This window comes from Lynx rufus, unplaced genomic scaffold (assembly GCF_022079265.1).
Source record: "Lynx rufus isolate CCGP_SWC_20201006 ecotype Redwood Valley unplaced genomic scaffold, mLynRuf1.p SCAF_4, whole genome shotgun sequence".
NCBI lineage: Eukaryota > Metazoa > Chordata > Mammalia > Carnivora > Felidae > Lynx > Lynx rufus.
This window is the reverse complement of record NW_025814856.1, coordinates 11,275,813-11,300,413: the sequence shown is the minus strand read 5'-3', so window position 1 is coordinate 11,300,413 and position 24,601 is coordinate 11,275,813. Positions and strand designations below refer to the sequence as shown.

Below are 24,601 nucleotides of genomic sequence, written 5' to 3'. Positions count from 1 at the left end.
CACCTGTATCAAGTTTTGAATCACGCTGGGGTACTTTCTGAGGTATGTAACCGACTTGATCGGTGTCTGTGGCTGCTCCAGAGTCACACTTGAAAATGACAACAATGTGTATGAGGTCTATCATGGGTCTCCACACCTGCCAGGGCAGTTCTCTCCTGGTTAACCCATTTTTTTTAGAAGACTGGTATGGTTTTGCACTGACTTTATTTTCCAGAAGGAACTTAAGGAAACTTTTATCAAATGTATGTTTGATTCACTGTAGCCGAACATGCAGGTATACTGACGATGTAATCATTACCATATTCGCTCATCCACCCGAGACAGTGGATTGTCCTTCGTGTATTCAGATAGCCATCGACATTTTTTTTTTTAATTTTTTTTTTCAACGTTTATTTATTTTTGGGACAGAGAGAGACAGAGCATGAACGGGGGAGGGGCAGAGAGAGAGGGAGACACAGAATCGGAAGCAGGCTCCAGGCTCCGAGCCATCAGCCCAGAGCCCGACGCGGGGCTCGAACTCACGGACCGCGAGATCGTGACCTGGCTGAAGTCGGACGCTTAACCGACTGCGCCACCCAGGCGCCCCCCATCAACATTTTTACTAATGGTTAACATTTCTGAATCTGGAGGTATTGCTTGTGTTTGATTAGTTCCTAGATATCATATAACAGAAGTTGTCAAAGTGTGATATGAGGACCCTGGGGTCCCGGAGACCCTTTCTGGGGGACCATCAGGTGCTTACTTTTCCAATGAAGGTGAGGATGTATTTTCATCATATGCTCGACTAAAACAACATGTTGCCACAGGCTGAATGAAGAAGCAGAATGAGCATCAATTGGTCTCCAATCCAAATTTGTTAAAATGTTTTTTAAAGCCACTCTTCTCACTAAATGTTAATTTTGTAAATGTACTTACTTTCCTAAAAATATGTTACTTATATTGACAGTTTGATTAATATTACAGTTTGAACAGGTTGATCTTTCTTTCTTTCCTCTCTCCCACCTTCCCTCCCTACCGCCCTTCCTTCTTCCTTCCCTCTTTCCTTCCTTCCTTCCTTCTTTTTTTCTAGGGAGAAGAGAGAGAACATGTGCAAGTGGGGAGTGGGTAGAGAGAGAGAGAGGATATCGTAAGCAGACTCAATGCTCAGTTTTGATGCCAACATGGAGCTTGATCTCACGACTGTGAGATCATGACCTGGGCAGAAATCAAGGGTCAGACCATTAACCGACTGAGCCTTCAGGTGTCCCATGAATGTATCCATACTACATATTTTCAGACAATCTCAGTGTTAACTTCTAATATGGTGAGAACGGAGAGTTGTACTACACCCAAACAGGAACCCATCAGAGTCTCACATTTTCTTGAGTGTTAAGAAATCACCAGACCACAATGTTGGCAAGCCGTGTCTTTACAGTTTGTGTCACCGTTGGGAATGTTATCTTAGTTTTGCTTAAAGCTTATACTTTGAATGATTACTGCTGGAGTAATTCTGTGAGAAATACTGAGTGTTGCGAGCCGATCTTGTCTTCTGCAGACTGTGCTCTCTATTGCTGTGGTACCTTATGTCTTCATTCTTTACTTTTTCTGGGTGAAGGAGCATGTCTCTTTCCTTCCCATCTGTACATACCTTCTTTCTTGTTCTTATTTATAGCACCGCTCATGACTTTCAGTTCCGTGCTAAAGAACAGCAGAACCAGTGAGTATCCGGGTCACTTTCCTAATCCTAACATACTGCGTCTGTAGTCTCCCCTTTCATATATTGTTGTATAGACTCATGATTGTCATGCTGGTCACCTTCATTCCCCTTCTGATCTCACCAGATGTAGCACCCATGGCTGGTCAGAACTATAGCATGGTGACTGAGTTCATCCTCGTGGGATTCTCTAACTTCCCAAGGCATCTTCTGCCCACCTTCTTCTTGCTGTACCTGCTCATGTACCTGTTCACGCTGCTGGGGAACCTGCTCATCATGGCCACAGTCTGGAGCGAGCGCAGCCTGCACACGCCCATGTACCTCTTCCTGTGCGCCCTGTCCACCTCTGAGATTCTGTTCACCGTTGCTGTCACCCCTCGCATGCTGGTTGACATGCTCTCCACCCACCATACCATCACTTGGATGGCCTGTGCCAGCCAGATGTTTTTCTCCTTCACATTCGGCTTCACCCACTCCTTCCTGCTCATGATCATGGGCTACGACCGCTACGTGGCCATCTGCCACCCCCTGCGCTACAATGTGCTCATGAGCCCCCGCGGCTGTGCCCGCCTTGTGTCCTTGTCCTGGGCTGGTGGCTCAGTCATGGGAATGATGTTGACCCTGATAGTTTTTCACCTCACCTTCTGTGGGTCTAATGTGATCCACCATTTTGTCTGCCACGTGCTTTCCCTTCTAAAGTTGGCCTGTGGGAAGGAGACATCCTCTGTCACCTTGGCTGTGATCCTGGTGTGTGTCTCAGCTCTGATGGGCTGTTTATTCCTCATCGTCCTCTCCTATGTCTTCATCGTGGCCGCCATATTGCGGATCCCCTCTGCTGAGGGCAGGCACAAGACCTTCTCCACGTGTGTGTCCCACCTCACGGTGGTCATTGTGCACTACGGCTTTGCCTCCATTATCTACCTCAAGCCCAAGGGCCCCCATTCTATGGACAGTAACACCCTGATGGCCACCACCTATACAGTCTTCACCCCCTTTCTCAGCCCGATCATTTTCAGCCTCAGGAATAAGGAGCTCAAGAACGCCATAAAGAAAAGCTTCCAGAGAAAATTCAGTCCCTTAAGCTCCTGAAGGCCAGTTGGTGGTGAGGAAATATGATAGCATGCCTGGGGATAATGAGGTCTGTCTCCATAGAGCTTTTGTAAGGATTCATGTATGTGAAAAGACACACATTGATAGATTATGGATACCTGCTGGGTATTTGTTTTTCTCCAATTTGTTTGACCCTGTCTTCCATAGTCTGTAGTGATCATCACCTCTTGCTCTTGACCCCATGTGATGAACTCCTTCCTATATTCTGTCTATGTTGTGTTCTCTACCTTTGGGCTGGTGGGGCGCATCACATGGATGTGTCTGGGCACTGATGCCCATGGTTCTTATTGAATGCACATGCAAGAAAGGAATTTCTCCTTCACCAACATAAGGATAAACAAAAATAGGAAAAACTAGTGCTGCCAGAATTGGGGCTTTTCTAAGCAGGAACTGTGTCCAGTATTGTATATATTATCTTTTAATTATAACAAATGCACAACATAACATTAACTATTTGTTTCTAAGGGAATGGTTGAACGTTAATGATTCTTCACTGTCTTTGGAAGGAATAGATCCTAAGGAGGTTACTATGTTGATCTGAGTAGAGTGAAGAATATCAGAGTCCGAAGTGAAGTAAGAGAGGGAGGGAGGGGTAGAGAGTGGGTGGAGGAAAGGGTTCAGTGTTTGGGTAATAACGTAAAGTGTGTTTACAGGAAGTTGCTTTATGACAGCTTATGGAAAGTCTTCTTCCTTTTTCCCCACATTACTTTCCATAAACATCATGTTCTCATTGCTGTGGTTACTTGAATCTATCTGGGGTATTTGTTGGAAGGCATAGTGCTATCTGAAGATAGAACAAAAAGAGGTCAAGGGTGTAGGTACCCCTTTATGCAGAAAAGAATTGTTGGTAGAAGTCACACAACACGTGAAGGAAGGGGTCACATGCAACTTTAGGTCTGTCTGACTCCCATGCTGGGGTTGGGAAACCATATGTCTGAGCATCTGGGGGAGGGGGGGCTTCCATTGGTGTAAATTCTTAGTTAAATTGTGGTCAGATATTTGAGTTGCAGTCAGAAGATGTTTTACAATACTAATCTAAGGATGGCTGCCACATATGAGTACCTGCCACTTGCTAAATGCTGTGGGAAGGGTTTCCTATGCATTCACTCTTCTAAGCCTCAAAATAAATTATCCTTTCTCCACATTTAGATATGACCCACATATATCACTAATAACATTTTTGAAATGCAGAAAATGCAAATGTGATAGGTAATTTGTCCCAGGCCACAGTGCCATGAAGGCAGGGAGCAGGAATCGATTACAGTGTGCATGTGTGTGCAGTTGGTGATCAGGAACCCTCCTCTCTCAGGTGTCTACAGAGAGAAGTGAGGTCATGACTGGGAGGAGAAAGCTGTCATTAGAAGGAAGAGACCCCTTTCAGGGAAGGAGGGCAGGTGGAGCCCTAGGCACACACCCCTTTCACACAGCCAGAGGGAAACATGGACTCCAGAGGAGTTCATGAGACACTTTGTCTCATGAACACTGACAACGAGAGCTTGGCAAAACCGGCTACGGCAGTTTTGGGGTTCCATTCATCATTTACTCATTATCGGTGTTACTGACAGATGCCCCCACAACCACCACACACAGGATGTGCTTCTCCAGAGCCCGTGGCTGCGTTCCCTGACCCAGCAAGAGGGAGTGTGCAGATGAGATGCAGTTAAGATCTGAGACAGGGGGATTACCCTCATCACCCAGATGGGCTGCTATAATTGCAAGTGTCCTTATACAAGGGGGCAGGAGGGGCCAGAGACAGGGAGCAGTAGGGGATGTAACACCGGAAGGAGGAATTGGAATAGCTGAGGCAGGAACCACGATCCAGGAGATGCGTGGTGCCCTCGAAGCTGGGAAAGCAGGAGACACATCCCTCCCCGGATCCCCCGAAGGATGCAGCCCTGCTCACACCTGGACTCACACCTGGTGACCCTGATTCGGCTTCTGGCCTCCAGCATAGAAGAGGACAGATGTGTGTGGAGTTAGGGCACGAGATTTATATGCTTTGTTACAGCAGCCCCAGGAACTGACTCGTGAAATGGCATCTTGACATCAAATGTTATTGGGTTTCACTTTACAATTAGTTTCAAGCCAGATTCTCAGGCCATTCTTCTTTGTGGAGAAGACCTGGGGCGTTGAGATGGCTCTCGAGAAGTGCTGAGTGTCCTTGGAATTCAGTCAACAAAGGTGAAGGAGTCCCGGTAGCCCAGCTGCAGGGTTTGCTCATTGGGATGTGTTTTGAGGACTCACCTGACTGTGTAGCTGCAGGGGCCCCAGCACAGGGCCTGGGGTGCGGTGTGCCCTCAACCAACACTATCGGAGCAGAAGCTGGAGGACAGCACGAACGGTCTCCGTGCTCGACATGGACCGTGTGACTCAGGAGGGATGCTCACCCTCCTGTGTATTGGGGCCCCTGCGTTATAATTTTAATTACTGGTGTTTTAAGACTTAATTCTGTCACATTATTTAATGTATATACTATGTATTCTATATACATTCATGTACATACATGTATATATATACAAAAGTTAATATATACTTATATATGTTTATTTATCCTGTACAAATACACACAAACACACATATGCTCGTATTCACTACACCAACACAAAATGAAAGAAAAAGAGAAAAACATCAAACACTGTCAGGTCATAAAGGAAATACAGGTACTTTCCCAAGTACCAATACCCAAAGCCCCAAATATCTGATCATTTGGCAATACTACTGGACTTTAATAAGAAAAGGACCCCTCAAAATTCCCATGTATTTAGAATGTAAATATTGGGTGAACCATTTGACAATGCCAAAGTAACATATTAGTCGTTAATCATCTGGCTAAAAGGGACATTAAGAGATACTTAGAAGTGAATGATAATGCAAACTTGAAATAACAACTACATGAAATGGATTGTGTCCTGGAATAGAAAAAGGATATTAGTGGAGAGTCGAAAGAATTCTAGTAAGAGCTGTTGTTTGCTATACAGTGTTATATACCAGCTTTCGTGCCCTGGGTCTCATCATTGTCCTGGTTCTGGAAGATCCTGGCATTCAAAGGGGTTGTTGGGGGGAGGATGAGAGTTTTCTGTATGCTTTTTGCAGCTTTCTCATAAGTTTAAAATTAGTTAATAATAAAACATTACAAAATAAGGTATCATTCAAAGTTGCACAAAACCTGACAACAGTCTAGGAATTACTTTAAACAAGTACACACAGGAGCTTCATGGAGAACTATGAGACCTGTAACAGACAGGAAACATGACAGATGACCTAACAAAATGGATGAAAGCAAAAGACAATATGAGAAAGATGTTCATTCTTCCCCAAATTTAACCTATACATTCAATGTAATGCCCTCAAAAACATCCAGTTGGACTCTTGAGAAAGAGCATAAACATATTGCAAAATGTTTGTCAAAAATAAGGACCCATGAATAACTGAGTCCATCTGGAAATGAAGAATGACAGGAGGTGGGGGGAGACTCACTCTGTAGACACGTGACAGCATCTTGGAAACAAAGCAGTGTGGGATCAGTGCAAGGACAGACAGTGACCAGTGGTTCTGGAATCAGAGCTCGGAGACAGAGCCATTCATGTATGGTTAAGGTCACACCACAAATCATTTGGAAAAAAAGGTGAATTGTTTAGGGGATGCTGTTGAGGAAAGTACCTCTCTCTACAAACAAAAACCACAACTAGACTCCCAATACCCCACCAAAAAGAGAATCAAGATAGATTGAAAACATAGTTGTGAAAGATAAAAACATAGCTAATGACAGCAAGTGTGGTAGGATCTTTGTGCTCCAAGAACAGGAAACACGTTCCTTAAAAAGAAAAAAGAGCGCAAACCTTCAGTAAAAAAGATCAATTCTTTTACATCGAAATTCTGAATCCTTTTAACAAAGAGCATCATGGATAAAGGTTACAGATGACAGAGAACAGAGAGCTACTTGCTGTATAAGTTCCTGAGCTCTGCCGTTCAACCTACAAGCTAGAGTTAACAAGACGATAGTGCACAATTAAACACTTGTTAAGAACATAGACGCCAATATTGTATTCTCATCATCAAACTCGCTAAGAGACGAGATCTTATTTATCCCCAACACTAAAACAGACATGATGATCACGTGACCTGATAGACATGCTAGCTATTAGCACAATGGCGATCGCATTATAATGAATAAACGTACCAACTCAACACACGGTACACCTTAAATTCACACAAGTTTATTTGTCAACTAGATTTCAATAAAAAAGAACTTGTTAAGAGGGTAGATGTCCTTTAAAGTTACTAACACACACACACACACACACACACACACACACAGAAGGGGACATGAGGAATCTTTGGAGGCGGTACATAACATTTATTACCTTGATTGTGCGGATGGTATCACAATTGTAGGCATATGTCCAAAGTCATCAAAATGTACACGTTAAATATACGCAGCTCTTTGTATATTATGTATACCTCGATCAAGCTGAAAAGAACCCATTGACAAGAGAGTAATATCTAGAATCCACAGTGAGAAAAAAGAGAAATGAGGAAACCAATGAGGAAAAGGACAGGCATCATGATAGAAAGTGGGCAACAGGGGAGCACAGGTGATCTGCAGCTGAGGAAACGCACTAGGCCAGCAGCAAACAAGGACATGAGCGGCTCACTAGCAAGGAGAGGAATTCGGTTTACCACAGCAACACTCAGGACGCCTGGGTGGCTCAGTAGGGTAAGCGTCCTTGTCTTGGTTTCAGCTCAGGTCGTGATCTCATGGTCCGTGAGTTCGAGCCCCGCATTGGGCTCTGCTCTGATGGTGTGGAGCCTGTTTGGGATTTTCTGCCCCTCCCCTGCTCATGCTCGCTCTCTCTGTCTGTCTGTCTCTCTCTCAATAAATGAATAAACATTAAAAAAGTAATAAAACAGCAGCAACCTGTGAACACAGTGGGTACAGGCTCCCCATCCGCTTGCTAGAGCGGCAAGACTTAGAAATCTGGATCCGCCCTGTGTTGGCCCAGATGTGAGATGAGTAGACTGAAGACGTCCTCACCTGGTGGTTCACGGCCAGATTAAGGGGACACTTACCCAAGGTCCCACAAACACTTCTAGATCTCCATCTGAAACTCAGCTCAGCGAGGGGACGTGGTCAAGCCATTCATGGCAGCCTTGCCTGTGATGGCAGACAGTCAGGGGCAGTCAGAGACACCCCCACCCTCACCTGGGGGCAGGGCCAAGTAACATGGGGTGGGCGTGAGCCACGAAGCTCTACACGGCATATAGAAAAAACAAACCTGACAGCCACAGAGCACAGGGGATGGCTCTGAAGCCGCAGCTCTGGTAAAAAATTGGAAAAGAGGTACACACAGGTATGTGTATTTGTATCTGCATCACTGACACATGCATCTCGATGATACATACTAATATATCCATGATACACAATCTGTCATTTACATATATCACTGAGATTTGATGACAAGGCTTCAAATACTTACCTTGGGGCAGGGCTCATCCCCATATCACAGCACTGCTTCTGCCCCCTCACCCAGCCCCCAGAAGGTTGTCCCCAAGTGTTATCTCAGAGCCAAGTCAGCCAATGCTTGGAGGACCCAGGACCCCACCTGGAAAGTGGACGATTGGGCTGGGTGTCAGGATGGGGTCTCTCTCTCATGCAGGAAAGAAGCATTTGGGGGCAGCAGGGGCCTGGGGTGGCCCAGCAATCCCGGGGCACCAGACTCAGCTCCTCCTGGACCTCATCCCTCAGCCACCATCTCTGGCCCCCACTGCCGGCCTCTGTGTGCCGTGGTCTAGCCCTGGCTCTGGCCTCACGCCCCGTCTGCTGGTGCACTGTGCCCGCTGACCTCCCCTCTCGACTCCACCCTCCTCTGGCTGCCAGACTCCAGCTCCTGACACAGACACACCTTGTGGAGTCATGCCAACCCGGGGTCCAGGGCAATCTCTGCTCTGCAGGCGAGTGCCCCCTACCCACCTCCTATCCCCACCCCCTTGGGGAGCCCACCCCTTCCTCTCTCTCACAATGTCTGCCTTGGATGCCCTGGTTGCTGCTGCACTGGGGCCAGAAGTGAGCGGGGCAAGAGTGTTACCTCTGAGGGCGCCCTCCCCTGAGGCAGATCCCGGGGACCTGGCCCCAGAGCACTGGAAGCTGGATGTGAACTCCTCCATGTCCAAAGAAGGTCGCTGAGGCCCTGGGAATGCCCTTCCTTTCTCTCTCTCTTCCTCCCTCCCTCCCTCCCTCCCTCCCTCCCTCCCACTCCCTCTCTTCTTCCTCTCTAGTCATTCCTCCCTTCTCTCATCCTCTCTACTTCCTTCATCCATTCATCACATCCACTCTGATCTCTAGCTAAGGGACCCACTCTGAATCTCGGGACCTGAAAATAACACTGATGTAACCTGGCACTAAAAAGCCCTCAGTGTGGGGACAGGAAGAGCTGGATGCAGACATATCACATTTTATAAAATGGAACAACACAATTATGACATACTTTAATATATAATATACTGTGGTTGCACCAGAACAATATTTATTCACTAAGTTGAGTGTCGTAGTCAAATAACAAATATTTAATAAACTTCTAGTATGTGCCAAATGGGCTTTTCCTTTTGATACTGATTTCAAAGATTTTTGTTCGGTTTTAAAAATCAGTGCCTCAAAGGAAAGGCATTATAATTTGTGAACTAAATTATACATCTTGCATTTAATTAGCTTAGTAGCTGAAAGACTACTGTTCCAGGACCAAGGGAAAACGTCATATATGTGATGAGATGGTACATTAAAAAAAATAGCAAGAAGTTATTCAAAGCATGAATTTAAAACATACACTAACATTATTACATGTTACATGTGTTATATATGTTATATACACCTATGTACATATACACATCTCTTTGTATACACATCCATCCTAGTGGTTCTGTTTCTCTGGGGATTTCTGAATAATACAAAAAAAAAAAAACCTTAAAAAAGAAAAACGGGCCTGGTAAAAGTGTCAACTTTCTGTCTAAAGAGATGAGTTTGAGATCTACCAATCAATTCCTGGTGGTTTCCCCTTCGTGTAAGTACTTAATCTGTCATTTCACCCCCTGCAACTCAGCTGATTTTGTAATGAAACCCCAAAACATTTCATGTCAGGATACCATTTCAGGAGTCAGTTTCTGGGGCTGCTGTAACAAAGCATATAAATCTTCTGCCCCGAAACTACAACACCCTCCTCCTTATCTGAACACCCTCTCTTGATGGGTCAGGGAACACAGCCACAGACTCTGGAGAAGCACATCTTAGGAATGGTGGGGGCATCCGTCAGTAACACCAATAATGAGCAAAATAATGAATGGAACCCCAAAACTGCCGTAGCCGGTTTTGCCAAGCTCTCGTTGTCAGTGTTCATGAGACAAAGTGTCTCATGAACTCCTCTGGAGTCTGTGTTTCCCTCTGGCGGTGTGAAACGGGTGTGTGCCTGGGGCTGCACCTGCCCTCCTTCCCTGAAAGGGGTCTCTTCCCTCTAATGACAGCCTTCTCCTCCTAGTCATGACCTCACTTCTCTCTGTAGACACCTGAGAGAGGCGGGTTCCTGATCACCAACTGCACACACATGCACATTGTAATCGATTCCTGCTCCCTGCCTTCATGGCACTGTGGCCTGGGACAAATTACCTATCACATTTGCATTTTCTGCATTTCAAAAATGTTATTAGTGATATATGTGGGTCATATCTAAATGTGGAGAAAGGATAATTTATTTTGAGGCTTAGAAGAGTGAATGCATAGGAACCCCTTCCCACAGCATTTGGCAAACAACAGGCATTCATATGTGACAGCCATCATAGGTTTATTATTATAAAACACCTTCTGCCTGCCACTCCAATATCTGGCCACAGCTTTGAGTAAGAATTTATACCAATGGAAGACCCCCTCCTGGGTGCTCAGACACATGGTTTCCCAAACCCTTGGCATAAAGGGGGTGCTCACACCCTTGACCTCTCTTTGTCCCATCCTGAGATAGCACTGTGCCCTCTAGCACATCCCACAGATAGATTCAAGTAAACACAGGAATAAGAAATTTATGTTTTATTGCAAGTAATATGGGAAAAAAGGGAAAAAGATTTCCTTAAGATGTCAGAGAGCAACACCTTTTTAACAATCTGTATGTTCTTCCTCAAGCACTGAATCTTCTCCGCTTTCTCTCTCTGTCACTCTGGCTCTCAAACTCTCTTTCTCCACTTTGCATTCTGACATCCTTCACTCAACTCATCTCAACATTAGGAATCATTTAGGGTCTATCACCTCCAAAGAAGGTGGGAACTATAAACATGGAACCATCTCCTTAGAATAAAATAGTGAATGCTCTTTTGTGCATTTGCTATAATTAAAAGATAGTACTTACACAACACTGGACACAGTGCCTGATAACTAAAACCCCAGTGCTGGTGGCATTTATTATTATGCTTACTTTTGTTTATTCCTATGGTGAGGGAAGTTTGAGAAAGTCCTCCCTTGCTTGTCTATTTGAGAAGAACCCTGTGCATCAGTGCCAAGACACATCCGTGTGATGCTCTCCACTGGCCCATAGAGAGCTAACACATTCTTAGACAGAGGTAATGGGAAGTAGTTCATTGCATGGGATCAAGAAGAAGAGACACTGATCACTAGGGCCTATGTACGAGGGAGGTAAAAAAAATTGGGAAAAACTAATACCTATCCTGCTCCAAAACCCTATGCATCCAACAATACCTAATAAGTATTTCCATATACTGAATTCCTACAACTGTCCCCTGGAGACAATCATTATTATCAGTCCTTCAATCATATGCCTCACCACCCAACTGGCCATCAGGAGCTTAGAGGAATGAATTTTCTCTGGATGCTTTTCTTTATAGCATTCTTGAGCTCCTTATTCCTGAGGCTGAAAATGATCGGGCTGAGAAAGGGGGTGAAGACTGTATAGGTGGTGGCCATCAGGGTGTTACTGTCCATAGAATGGGGGCCCTTGGGCTTGAGGTAGATAATGGAGGCAAATCCGTAGTGCACAATGACCACCGTGAGGTGGGACACACATGTGGAGAAAGTCTTGTGCCTGCCTTCAGCAGAGGGGATCCGCAATATGGCGGCCACGATGAAGACATAGGAGAGGACGATGAGGAATAAACAGCCCATCAGAGCTGAGACACACACCAGGATCACAGCCAAGGTGACAGAGGAATTCTCATTCCCACAGGCCAACTTTAGAAGGGAAAACACATGGCAGAAAAAATGGCGGATCATGTTAGACCCACAGAAGGTGAGGTGAAAAACTATCAGGGTCACCATCATCCCCATGACTGAGCCACCAGCCCAGGTCCAGGACACAAGGCGGGCACAGCCACGGTTGCTCATGAGCACATTGTAGCGCAGGGGGTGGCAGATGGCCACGTAGCGGTCGTAGCCCATGATCATGAGCAGGAAGGAGTGGGTGAAGCCGAACGTGAAGGAGAAAAACATCTGGCTGGCACAGGCTGCCCAGGTGATGGTGCGGTGGGTGAAGAGCATGTCAACCAGCATGCGAGGGGTGATGGCAACGGTGAACAGAATCTCGGAGGTGGACAGGGCACACAGGAAGAGGTACATGGGCGTGTGCAGTCTGCGCTCGCTCCAGACTGTGGCCATGATGAGCAGGTTCCCCAGCAGCGTGAACAGGTACATGAGCAGGTACAGCAGGAAGAAAGCAGGCAGGAGATGCTGTGGGAAGGTGGAGAAGCCCACGAGGATGAACTCAGTCATCGTGCTATAGTTCTGACCAGCCATGGGTGCTGCATCTGGTGAGATCAGAAAGGGAATGAAGGTTCGTAATTTATCCCATGAATAACAAGGTTGATTCAGCATCAGAAAACCTATCATGTGATCAGTCACAGGAATAAACTAAAATAAATATCATATAATTATATGAATTCAAGCTGCAATCCTGGATTGCTAAAGTTCCATTACTATTTATGGTTTAAAAATTAATACATAATTGTCATAAAGTATTGCACCATTTTAGATATACAGCATAATGGTGATAGATGTATATACCTTAAAAATCTTTTTAAAAGCTTCTTCTCAACATGAAGTCAATGGGGACTTTCTTAGCTTACTGGGAATACATAGCACAAAACTAGCAAATAGTACACGAAGTGGGAGAAATAGATGTATTATTTTAGCATCAGGAAGAAGCCAAGGTTACTCACTGCCTCTGCTGTTCATTAGATGGGAAGTGAAGCTGGCAGTGATGCTTGAGAAAAAGTAAAGAAGGAATATCAGGATTGGAAGGGAATAGACGTGATCATCTACCTAGAAAGGTAAAGGAATGAAGACAACTATATTAGAACAAGATGCAGAAGATGAGGTCAACTTCCCAAATTCAGTATTTCCTGTAGAATTATACCCGTAATAATCATGCAAATCCTCCAAAACCTAAACATAGAACTACCCTACCTTCCAGCAACTGCACTACTAGGTATTATCCAATGGATACAAAAATACAGATTTGAAGGGGCACATGCAGCATTATCAACAATAGCTAAGCTATGGAGAGAGCCCAAATGTCCATCGATTGATGGATGGATAAAGAAGATGTGGTATTGTGTGTATGTATATACGTACATATACACACACACTGGAATAACACTCAACGATCAAAAAGAATGAAACCTTGCCATTTGCAATGACATGGATGGAGCTAAAGTGTATTATGCTAAGTGAAATAAGTCAATCAGAGAAAGACAAATGTCATATGAATTTCACTTGTATGTGGAATTTCAGAAACAAAACAGATGAACATATGGGAAGGGGGGAAGAGAAGAAAGGGAAACAAACCACAAGAGATTTTTTTTAATGTTTACTTATTTTTGAGAGAGAGAGACAGAGTGTGAGTGGGAGAGGGACAGAGAGAGAGGGAGACACAGAATCCGAAGCAGGCTCCGGGCTATCAGCATAGAGCCTGATGTGGGGCTCAAATTCATGAACTGTGAGATCATGACCCGAGCCAAAGTCAGATGCTTAACCAACTGAGCCACCCAGGCGCCCCAAGAGATTCTTTCTTTTTTAAATTTTTGTAATGTTTATTTATTTTTGACAGAGAGTGAGAGGGAGACAGAGCATGAGTAGGGGAGGGGCGGAGAGAGAGGGAGACACAGAATCTGAAGCAGGCTCCAGGCTCTGAGCTGTCAGCACAGAGCCCAATGTGGGGGCTCAAATTCACAGACTGTGAGATCATGACCTGAGCCAAAGTCAGACACTCAACTTACTGAGCCACCCAGGCACCCTGGTGCCCCAAGAGATTCATAACCATAAAGAACAAACTGAGGGTTGACGGAGGGAGGCAAGTGGGAGATGGGCTAGATGGGTGATGAGGATTAAGGAGGGCACTTGCTGTGATGAGCACTGTGTGTTGTATGTAAGTGATGGATCTTTGAATTCTACTTCTGAAGCCAGATCAGATAATGATCTCATGGTTCATGGGTTCGAGCCCCAGGGCTGACAGCACAGAACCTGCTTGGGGTTCTCTCTCCCTCTCTCTCTGCCCTTTCCCCACTCGTGTTCACTCTCGCTTAAAATAATAAATAAAATAAAATAAAATAAAATAAAATAAAATAAAATAAAATAAATAAAAGATAGAATTCATGGAAAAAGTAAGATAACATCACCAATAGTGACACAAACTATAAGGAGACAGCTCTCAAATTTTTTGGTCGCAGGATCTGTTTACGCTAAATAACTATTGAGTCCCCTAGAGGGCTTTTCTTTAACTGAGTTAGAACTCTCCATTCTTACAGTATTTGTAATTAAAACTAAGATTTTTTTATTTTTATTTTTTAATTTTTTTAATGTTTATTTATCAGAGAGAGAGAAACAGAGAGAGCAGGGGAGGGGCAGAGAGAGAGGGAGACACAGAATCCAAAGCAGGCTCCAGGCTCTGAGCTGTCAACACAGAAACCAGCTCAGGGCTTGAACTCACAAACTGTGAGATCATGACCTGAGCCGAAGTCAGACGCTAACCAACTGAGTTACCAAGGTGCCCCAATCCTAAGACTTTTGAAAAATATTGAGTTCCTTACACATTTAAAAGAACAATGATCAATCTTTGATTCAACCTAAAGGAACAATCGGTATCATGTTAATGTAACTAACTTTTTAGGAAAGTAACCACATTTTAAAAACTCACTTAGTGAGAATTGTGGCGTTCTTTTACATTTTAGCAAAATTTTCCAGTGCTGGCTGGATGGCATACACGATGATGCTGGTATCTGCTTTTTCGTCCTGCCTGTGGCAACATGTTGTTTTAGTTGAAGCACATGACGAAAACACATCCTCGTGTTCACTAGAGAAGTGAGGACCTATTGGTCCCCCAGAAGGGGTCTCTGGGACCCCAGTGTCCTCAGATTACCCTTTGATATCCTTTGTTTTAAAATATCTAGAGGGGCACCTGGGTGGCGCAGTCGGTTAAGCGTCCGACTTCAGCCAGGTCACGATCTCGCGGTCCGTGAGTTCGAGCCCCGTGTCAGGCTCTGGGCTGATGGCTTGGAGCCTGGAGCCTGTTTCCGATTCTGTGTCTCCCTCTCTCTCTGTCCCTCCCCCGTTCATGCTCTGTCTCTCTCTGTCCCCCCAAAAATAAATAAACATTGAAAAAAAATAAAAAATAAATAAAATATCTAGGAATTGGGCGCCTGGGTGGCTCAGTCAGTTGGGCGTCCAACGTCAGCTCAGGTCATGATCTCACAGTTCATGGGTTCCAGCACCGTGCCAGGCTCTGTGCTGACAGCTTAGGGCCTGGAGCCTGCTTCAGATTCTGCGTCTCCCTCTCTCTCTGTTTCTCCTCCACTCGCTCTCTGTCTCTCCCTCGAAAGTGAATAAACATTGAGAAACATTAAAAAAAAATATCTAGGAATTAACCAAACACACCTCCGAGGACAGAAGATGGTCTGGCTATGTGGAAAACTGGAAATCAATATGTACTCTCAGATGGGATGAACCAATATAGCAGTCATGTTGGTTCCTCCCCAAATTATACTCAGTGCAGCTGCATTTACAACTCAAGAAGTTAAATTTAATAACTACGCTAAACCTACTTCTGAAAAATAAAGCTAGTAAAAAAACTATACAGGTCTTCTTAAAATGGAGCACACAAGAGAGACGGAGAGATGTCTCTCCCAGAGTTGAGACTCACTACCAAATCAGAATCATTTTTAAAAATGCGACCCTGGGGGTGCCTGGGTGACTCAGTCGGTTGAGCATCTGACTTCGGCTCAGATCGTGGTCTCGCAGTTTGTGGGTTTGAGCCCCGTGTTGGGCTCTGTGCTGACAAACAGCTCAGAGCCTGGAGCCTGCTTCAGATTCTGTGTCTCTCTCTCCCCCTCCCCTGCTCATGCTCTGCCTCCCTCTGTCTCTCAGAAATAAATTAATGTTAAAAAAAATTTTTAAATGCGACCCTGGAGAAGACATGGATGATAGATGATATGTGTGACACCTGTGTCGTGCTGATTGGATATCTCACAAAACATCCTGCACCATTCCAAACCCAATATGTGATAAAGGTGGGAGCACAAATCAAATGGAAATAATGGATTGTTTACTGGTTTGTGGTGAGAAACTGGTCCTTCTATGAAGCAGTATAAATCTTTTTAAAATTTTTGTTTTGATGTTTATTTCTTTTAGAGACGGAGAGACAGAGTACAAGCTGGGGAGGAGCAGAGAGAGTCAGAGACAGAATCCGAAGCAGGTTGCAGGCTCCCAGCCCTCAGCACAGAGCCCAACGTGGGCTCAAAGTCACAAACCGTGAGATCATGACCTGAGGTGAAGTCGGACACCCAACCAACTGAGCCACCCAGGTGCCCCGGAAGCAGTATAAATCTGAATTCCTGCTTAAGATTCCACACAAAGGTGGAATCCAAATGGATTTCACATGTAGAATGAAGTATAAAGTCAGTAGGAAAAGGATTTAGGAGAATGACTTTGTGATCTATAAGTGAAGGAAGAGTTTGTAACAAACATCAAAAGCACACATGTTGAGGTGATTTTAAAAAGACATGAAATGTGTCTATGGCATGCTTAATCGGTAAAGGAGCATTTGAATTTCAGAAGCATATCTTCTGTGAGTGCTGACGCCATTTCATTAAATTCATTTAACTGCTTAGAGAAAGAAACACACATGAAAACTTCCAGGACACCCTGGAATATTCAGGATACATGAACAGGCAGATGGAAAATTGGGAAAGGAGCCGGTGCATTGACTAAAATTGACCAGGGAATAGTGTCTAGAGTAAATAAGAAACCAGCACATTAAGAAGAAGAGACTCCATACAGAAACGAGTCCAGGACATGAGCAGAGAACCCACAGAAGGGGTTACACAGGCAAGTGAACAGATGGTTTCAAGACAAGGAAAGGGAAGGGGAAAACGACCCTGAGATTTCCCTGTACACCTATTCATTTCCCCAGGTTAGGAAGTGCCCAGTGCCCACAGCTATATGGGGAGGGAGCAATCCCGCGGCCTGCGGGTGAGAACCGAGAATGGAGAAGTGCAACCTTCACGTGCACCTGAACTTCTATCTCCATGGCGCACACCTACCTGGACGGAGCCTGTGGGATGAAGCCCCGCTTGTAGTGCGGGAATGGACAAGCCTGCTTGGGAACCGGAACTGGGAAGGGGGCAGGTCCCACGGGCCGGATGCAAACCCTGGAGCCCCAGCCAGGAGTTCCATGCACACACAGCAGCATAAATGAAGCCGTAAAATGACACCGAGTGAATGAGGCAAAAGGCAGCTCAACTCTCCAGCATAATTGCATTTGGGCGCATTAAAAACAGAGCACCTGACACTATTCTGTGGGATGCTGGAACGCTGTATACATGCCACCATCCACTGCTCCAAACCCACAGGCTGCAACACAGACAGTGAGCCCTAGTGTAAATGTGGGCGGAGTTACTATAACGTGTCCTGATTGGTTCACCAGTGGAACAAACGCCCCACACTACTACCAGATTGTACAAGGTTTAGCAGCATCCCTGGCCTCAAGCCTCCAGATGCCGGTAGCATCCCTCCCTCCCCATGAGCTGTGACAACAAAAGGGCCTCCAGGCATGTGCAAATATTTCAGGGGGACAGGATCAGTCCCAATCAACAATAGTGACCTAGAAGCTGCAAAGGTCACTAGGCTGAGTGAGAAACCCAGGACCCAGCAGGGGCAACCCGAGAAAAGTCCCATCAGCTCCCAAGGCTAAGAGCCTGTCTTACCACCTTTCTCCCCAGTCCTGTTCCCACCCCCAACCGGGGCTTGCTCCCCACAACTGCCTAAATATTGCCACCTACCCTGTCCCTCCTGGTCCCCTCGTGCTGGGCTGCCTCTTCCAGGAAGCAGCCAGCAGGGGAGGACAGAAGACGCTCTCTTGGGTTATTCTGTCAGCAGCACACAGGGGCAGGTGTGGGGCCAGACCTCTGGGCTCCTGGAACTGATGCTGTGTGCTTTATCCCTGCTGCAACTTCCCATCCTGCTGCTCCCCAGGGCCTCCTTGGGACACCAATCTGGAAGGCTGTCCTCAGGGTCTGGAGAGGCCAAGAGGATCATCAGAGGGCCTCTGGGGACCTGCAACCTCTACTCCTTCCTCCAACTCCCCAACACAACCAAGACTCCCTGCTGTCTCTGGTGCCCAGAGAGCCCCCATCCCTACTGAGGACTAGGAGCTCCCAGTCTTGGGGGAAACAGGGCTGGAGTAGATGCCCTCAATCCCTTAGGGTCAGGGCAGGGACAGGAGGAAGGCAGGAGCTGGAGCAGCCCAGAGTGGAAATCCACTGGGAATCCAGTGGGAATCCAGGGCTCTGCCCTGGGGTCAAGGCAGCTGGAGGGCTTCCCACAATAAGGGTAATTTAGAGCTGGGTCATAGGGAGCGATTTCTCCTTGTCAGTAGAAGTGTTCAATGTCTCCTGGACACTCTGGATCACCCCACCTCACCTCATGGTCAAGTTCTACCCTTTCCTTGTCATCCTGGTGATCCAAGCCTGAGAGTCCACATCAACATAAGCCTCTCTATGATATAACCAAGCAAATATTTGCTCTCCTGTGTTGTCCTTGTTTATTGACCACCGAGGAGAGTCTTGTATGCTCACGAGGTGACTGGTAGCTGTGGGTTTAACATTATATCACATCTTCTGCCTCCAACTCAAACATCTGGCCTCACCTTTGAGTAGTAGTTTAGATCCACAGAAAGCCCCCTTCCTGGATCCTCAGACCTATGGTTTCCCAATCCCCAGAATGGGAGTCAGACAGACCTCAATCTCCATGTGACCCTTTCCTTCACATGTTGTGTGACCTCCACCAACTGTTCTCATCTACATAAAGGGTGGTACCCATACCCTTGACCTCTCTTTGTGCATCTTGAGATAGCACTGTGCCTACAACAAATCCCCCAAATAGATTCTTCCAAACTCAGGAATGAGAAATTGATGCTTATGGAAAGTAATGTGGGGAAAAAGGGAAAAGACTTTCCATAACCTGTCAGAAAGCAAAACCCTTTTAACATGCCTTATGTTCTTATCTAAGCACTGCTCCCCCTCCCCTTTCTCTCTCTCTTTTCCTCCCTATTCCTCTCCCCCTCTCTTCCTCTCTCACTCTCCCTTCCCTTTCCTTTCCTCATGTGAAAATTACCCTGCTACCAACTTCCTGCTCATTCTTCATTCCCTTCCCAGATTTGGCCCCATATCCAATTTTATTCAAGTGTCTGTTCAGATCAATTTAAAGGATTCCTATGCCACTACTTATCTCTCTGTATCTCTTTCTGTCTCTCTCTCTCTCCAGGTCACCTTCTGAACCAAATTTGACATGGGAAACCTCCTTAAGAATCTATCCCTTCCAAGGCAGCGAGAAATTATACATAGTAAATCATCTTCTTAGATACTAAAAGTTTAATTTATTTTGTGCATTTGTTATAATTTAAAAGACAGTAGTATAAACGATTGGTAAAGTGCTGGATGAAATGCTGAGTCATATATAATTACTCTGCTTAATTTTCTTTATCCTTATGTTGGAGGAGGGGAAAATCTTCCCTTGCATGAACATTCAAGAAGACCTTGTGCGTCACTGCCCAGACATATCTATGTGATGCCCCCCACCTGCCCATAAGAAGGTAACACATTCTTAGGCAGAGTAATGGGAAGGAGTTCATCACATGGGGTCAAGAACAAGAGATCATGATCACTAGATCCCATGCAAGAGGGGTATAAAAAATTGGGGAAAAACAAATACCCAGCATGTATCCAACACCCAACGATATGTATATTTTCATTTATTTGAGTTTCACCTATTAGTGAAAACATATGGTATCTGTCTTTCTCTGACTGACTTATTTCACTTAGCATAATACCATCCAGTTCCATCCACGTTGCTGCAAATGGCAGGATTTCATTCTTTTTTTTTTAATGTTTATTTATTTTTGAGAGAGGGATAGACAGAGTGCAAGCTGGGGAGGGGCAGAGAGAGAGAGGGAGACACAGAATCCGAAGCAGTCTCTAGGCTCCGAGCTGTCCGCACAGAGCCCGATGCAGGGTTCAAACTCACGAACCATGAGATCATGACCTGAGCCAAAGTCAGATGCTCAACCAACTGAGCCACCCAGGCGCCCCAGGATTTCACTCTTTCTCATTGCCAAGTAATATTCCATTGTATACATAAACCACATCTTCTTTATCCATTCATCAGTTGATGGACCTTTAGGCTCTTTCCATAATTTGGCTATTGTTGAAAGCACTGGTGTAAACCTTGGGGGACCTGTGCCCCTATGCATCAGCACTCCTGTATCCTTTGGGTAAATTCTAGCAGTGCTATTGCTGGGTTGTAAGGTGGTTCTATTTTTAATTTTTTGAGGAACCTCCACACTGCTTTTCAGAGAGGCTGCACCAGTTTGCATTCCCACCAACAGTGAAGAGGGTTCCCTTTTCTCCACAACCTCACCAGCATCTGTTGTTTCCTGAGTGGTTAATTTTAGCCACTCTGACCGGTGTGAGGTGGTATCTCACTGTGGTTTTGATTTGTATTTCCCTGATGATGAGTGATATCTTACCTCAGTCCTATGAAAACAGAAGTTATTATCCCCAGCTCTTCTCCCATATTTCCTCATGAGCAAACTGGCTATCAGGAGCTTAGGGGACTGAATTTTCTCTGGAAGCTTTTCTTTTTTTTAAATTTTTTTTTTCAACGTTTATTTATTTTTGGGACAGAGAGAGAGCATGAACGGGGAAGGGGCAGAGAGAGAGGGAGACACAGAGTCGGAAACAGGCTCCAGGCTCCGAGCCATCAGCCCAGAGCCCGACGCGGGGCTCGAACTCACGGACCGCGAGATCGTGACCTGGCTGAAGTCGGACGCTCAACCGACTGCGCCACCCAGGCGCCCCTGGAAGCTTTTCTTTTTTTTTTTTTTTTTTTTTTTTTTTTATGAAGTTTATTGACAAATTGGTTTCCATACAACACCCAGTGCTCATCCCAAAAGGTGCCCTCCTCAATACCCATCACCCACCCGCCCCTCCCTCCCACCCCCCATCAACCCTCAGTTTGTTCTCAGTTTTTAACAGTCTCTTATGCTTTGGCTCTCTCCCACTCTAACGTCTTTTTTTTTTTCTCCCTTCCCCTCCCCCATGGGTTCCTGTTGAGTTTCTCAGGATCCACATAAGAGTGAAACCATATGGTATCTGTCTTTCTCTGTATGGCTTATTTCACTTAGCATCACACTCTCCAGTTCCACCTGGAAGCTTTTCTTTAGGGCATTCTTAAGCTCCTTATTCCTGAGGCTGAAAATTATTGGGCTAAGAAAGGAGGTAAAGACTATATAGGTGGTGGCCTTCAGGGTGTTACTGTCCATAGAATGGAGGCCCTTGGGCTTGAGGTAAATAATGGAGGCAAAGTCTTAGTGCACAACGACCATAGTGAGGTGACACACACATGTAGAAGGTCTCAGCTGAGTAGATCCTCAATATGGCGGCCACGATGAAGACATAGGAGAGGACGATGAGGAATAAGCAGCCCATCAGAGCTGAGACACACACCAGGATCACAGCCAAGGTGACGGAGGATGTCTCCTTCCCACAGGCCAACTTTCGAAGGGAAAGCACGTGGCAGGTAAAATGGTGGATCACATTAGACCCACAGAAGGTGAGGTGAAAAACTATCAGGGTCACCATCATCCCCATGACTGAACCACCAGCCCAGCACCAGGGGCAGCTGTGGGGACTCATGAGCACATTGTAGCACAGGGGGTGGCAGATGGCTATGTAGCAGTCATAGCCCATGATCATGAACAGAAAGGACTGCTCTGTGTCCTCACATCACTTTGCCCTCATTATTCATTCATATAGTAAAGAAATGTTATTCAACACTTATTTCATATGGAAATATTATAGGTGATGGGATCCAGCTATACCCAAGAACTAGGTCTCTGCTCTCTCTTTTCATGGTCCAGTGAAAGAATCTGTCATATAACCAAAGATGACAGCACAGAATGGTCAGAGATGTGATGAAGGCAGCCTAGGGATCTGAAGAAGCTGGCGAGGGTCACAGATCCAACTTGGGATTTAGAGACTTTGGCAATTGGTGATGTCTACATTGAGACATGAGGGAGTGTAAGTATGATTCAGGCAAGGCAGGTAGGTGGAAGATGGGTTTCCTGACAGTATAGCAAGTGCAAAGGTTCAGAGTGACAGAGGCATGGTGCATTTGGGGACAATCGTTGTCTAGCACAGCCCAGAGAGTTGGAGGTGGCTAGGGGAATTCTGGAATGCGAAGGCAGATAGGTGGGTAGGGCAAGATCATGCAAGACCATGGCATCCACTTAAAGAGTTTGTTCCAAGGAACTCTAAATACTCTCAAAATAAATACAGAAAAGATGGAAAGCCTGGATGGCTCATTTGGTTAAGCATCTGACTTCGGCTCAGGTCATGATCTCATGGTTTGTGGGTTTAAGCCCCGCAATCTGGCTTTGTGCTGACGACTCAGAACCTGGTGCCTGCTTTGGATTCTGTGTCTCCCTCTCTCTCTGCCCCTCCTCACACTCACACTCTGTGTCTCCCATTCTCTCTCTCTCAAAAATGAATAAACATTAAAAACATTTTAAATACACAGAAAAGATGTGTATGGTAATTGAGTATGTCAACATATTTGTAGATGTTTCCTCTTGGGGGTCCTATGACGTCTACTACATGTTCCTCCGTGGATTAATACTTACATGTTGTGTTGGGTCTGAAGCTAGCAGTGTAAATGCTGAGTCATAGGGGATACCTATGTTCAGCTTGAATAGATTCTGCCAAATGGATTTCCAAAGTAATTATACCAAGAGGTACATTTTAAGCCCATGCACCATGGTCAGATTCCTGTTTGTAGGGAGTTCCCCTGGCTGCTGTGAGGGAAGCAGGCTGCTGAGGGCCGGCGGGGTGGGCAGACGCAGGAAGAGATGGGCAGAGGTGCGCGTGGGCATCCTGGACTGGGTCGAGTGGCAGACTGGAGGTTGATTTCAGAGGCAGAATGGACAGTGTTGCTGATTGGACAGAGGGACACAGGAAGTGGGCTGTTTCTACGCCTAACACCTAAGACCGAATGGGTGAGTTCTTCCCACAACAATGAACAATTCTTCAGCTTCCCAGACACCAACCTGCAGTCCCATAATTCAGTTCACTTCTGACACGAACTACCTGGAGATGCCAGTGACAAGTTTTCAGTGTTCAGGGTACCTGCACTTTTGTCTGGTGGGACTTCACAGTTGGGGTTTCTAAATTCCCCCCTTTCATTTGGGATACTTTGCTGGAATGACTCACAGAAATCAGGAAAATGCAACACTTACTCTTTCCAGTTTACTATAAAAGACACATGTCAGGAAAGCCAGGTGAAACAGGTGCATCAGGCAAGGTGTGGAGGAAGGACCGAGGACCTTCCATGCCCTCTCCGGACACACCACCCTCCTAGCACCTCCACGTGTTGACAAATGGGAAGGTCTCTGATTCCCATTGCTTAGGGAGTTTTTGTGGAGGTTTTGTTACACAGACATGATTGATTAAATCATTGGTCCTTTGAGATTGAATATCAATCCATAGCCCCTCTCCCCACCTGGAAGTCCCAGCTCTCTGATCTCACCTTGGCCGTTCAGGGGAGCAGCCTCCTTCCTAGACTATCCAGGGGCTCCCAACCACCACGCATCTCCTTAGCATGCAAAATCCAGTATCATCACTCCTGAGACAAGGGCTTTAGGAGCTGTGTGTCATGAAGTGGACAGAGACCAAATGTGTTATTATAGCCCAAGGATGCACGTACTAATGGAGATGTTCTGGCTCGGATCACCAGGACAACAGGGATAGGGTAGAACTTGACCAGTGGGGGAAGGTGGGGCTATCCAGTGTGACCAGGAGACACTGAAAAGTTCTATTGACCAAAGGAAATCAGTCCCCAAGACCCAGCTCTAAATTACCCTTATTCTGGGACACCCTCCAGCTGCCCTGACCCCAGAGCAGAGCTCTGGATTCCCACTGTGGGCTGCACTAGCTCCTGCTTTCCCTCTGATTCTTCCTTGACCCTAAGGGATTGAGGGCATCTACTCCCGCCCTGTTTCCCCCAAGACTGGGAGCTCCTAGTCCTCAGCAGGGACTGGGGCTTAGGGCAGACAGAGACAGCAGGGAGTCTTGGTTGTGTTGGGGAGTTGGAGGAAGGAGTAGGGGCTGCACATCCCCAGAGATCCTCTGATGATCCTCTTGGCCACTCCAGACCCTGAGGAGGCCCTGGGGAACAGCCTGCTGGGAAGCTGCAGCAGGGATAAAGCA

General features: G+C 45.9%; 2 protein-coding genes, 1 long non-coding RNA gene and 1 pseudogene across 3 annotated transcripts; 2 read left to right on the top strand and 2 right to left on the bottom strand.

Moving 5' to 3' along the window:
• Window positions 1–1,480: 1,480 nt before the first annotated feature.
• Window positions 1,481–16,500, top strand: LOC124523991 (uncharacterized). The gene is made up of 3 exons (XR_006965142.1): window positions 1,481–1,555; window positions 1,652–1,696; window positions 16,473–16,500. It is a non-coding gene; the product is annotated as an uncharacterized LOC124523991 (long non-coding RNA).
• LOC124523990 (olfactory receptor 10H4-like) lies at window positions 1,829–2,984 on the top strand. The gene has a single exon (XM_047095978.1). It carries the CDS (start codon window positions 1,832–1,834, stop codon window positions 2,780–2,782), a length of 951 nt encoding a protein of 316 aa, XP_046951934.1. The 5' UTR covers window positions 1,829–1,831; the 3' UTR covers window positions 2,783–2,984.
• LOC124523989 (olfactory receptor 10H3-like) lies at window positions 11,634–12,584 on the bottom strand. Its single transcript, XM_047095977.1, has one exon. It carries the CDS (start codon window positions 12,582–12,584, stop codon window positions 11,634–11,636), a length of 951 nt encoding a protein of 316 aa, XP_046951933.1.
• Window positions 16,501–18,348: 1,848 nt separating the features above from the next.
• Window positions 18,349–23,268, bottom strand: LOC124522912 (olfactory receptor 10H3-like; annotated as a pseudogene).
• Window positions 23,269–24,601: the final 1,333 nt, after the last annotated feature.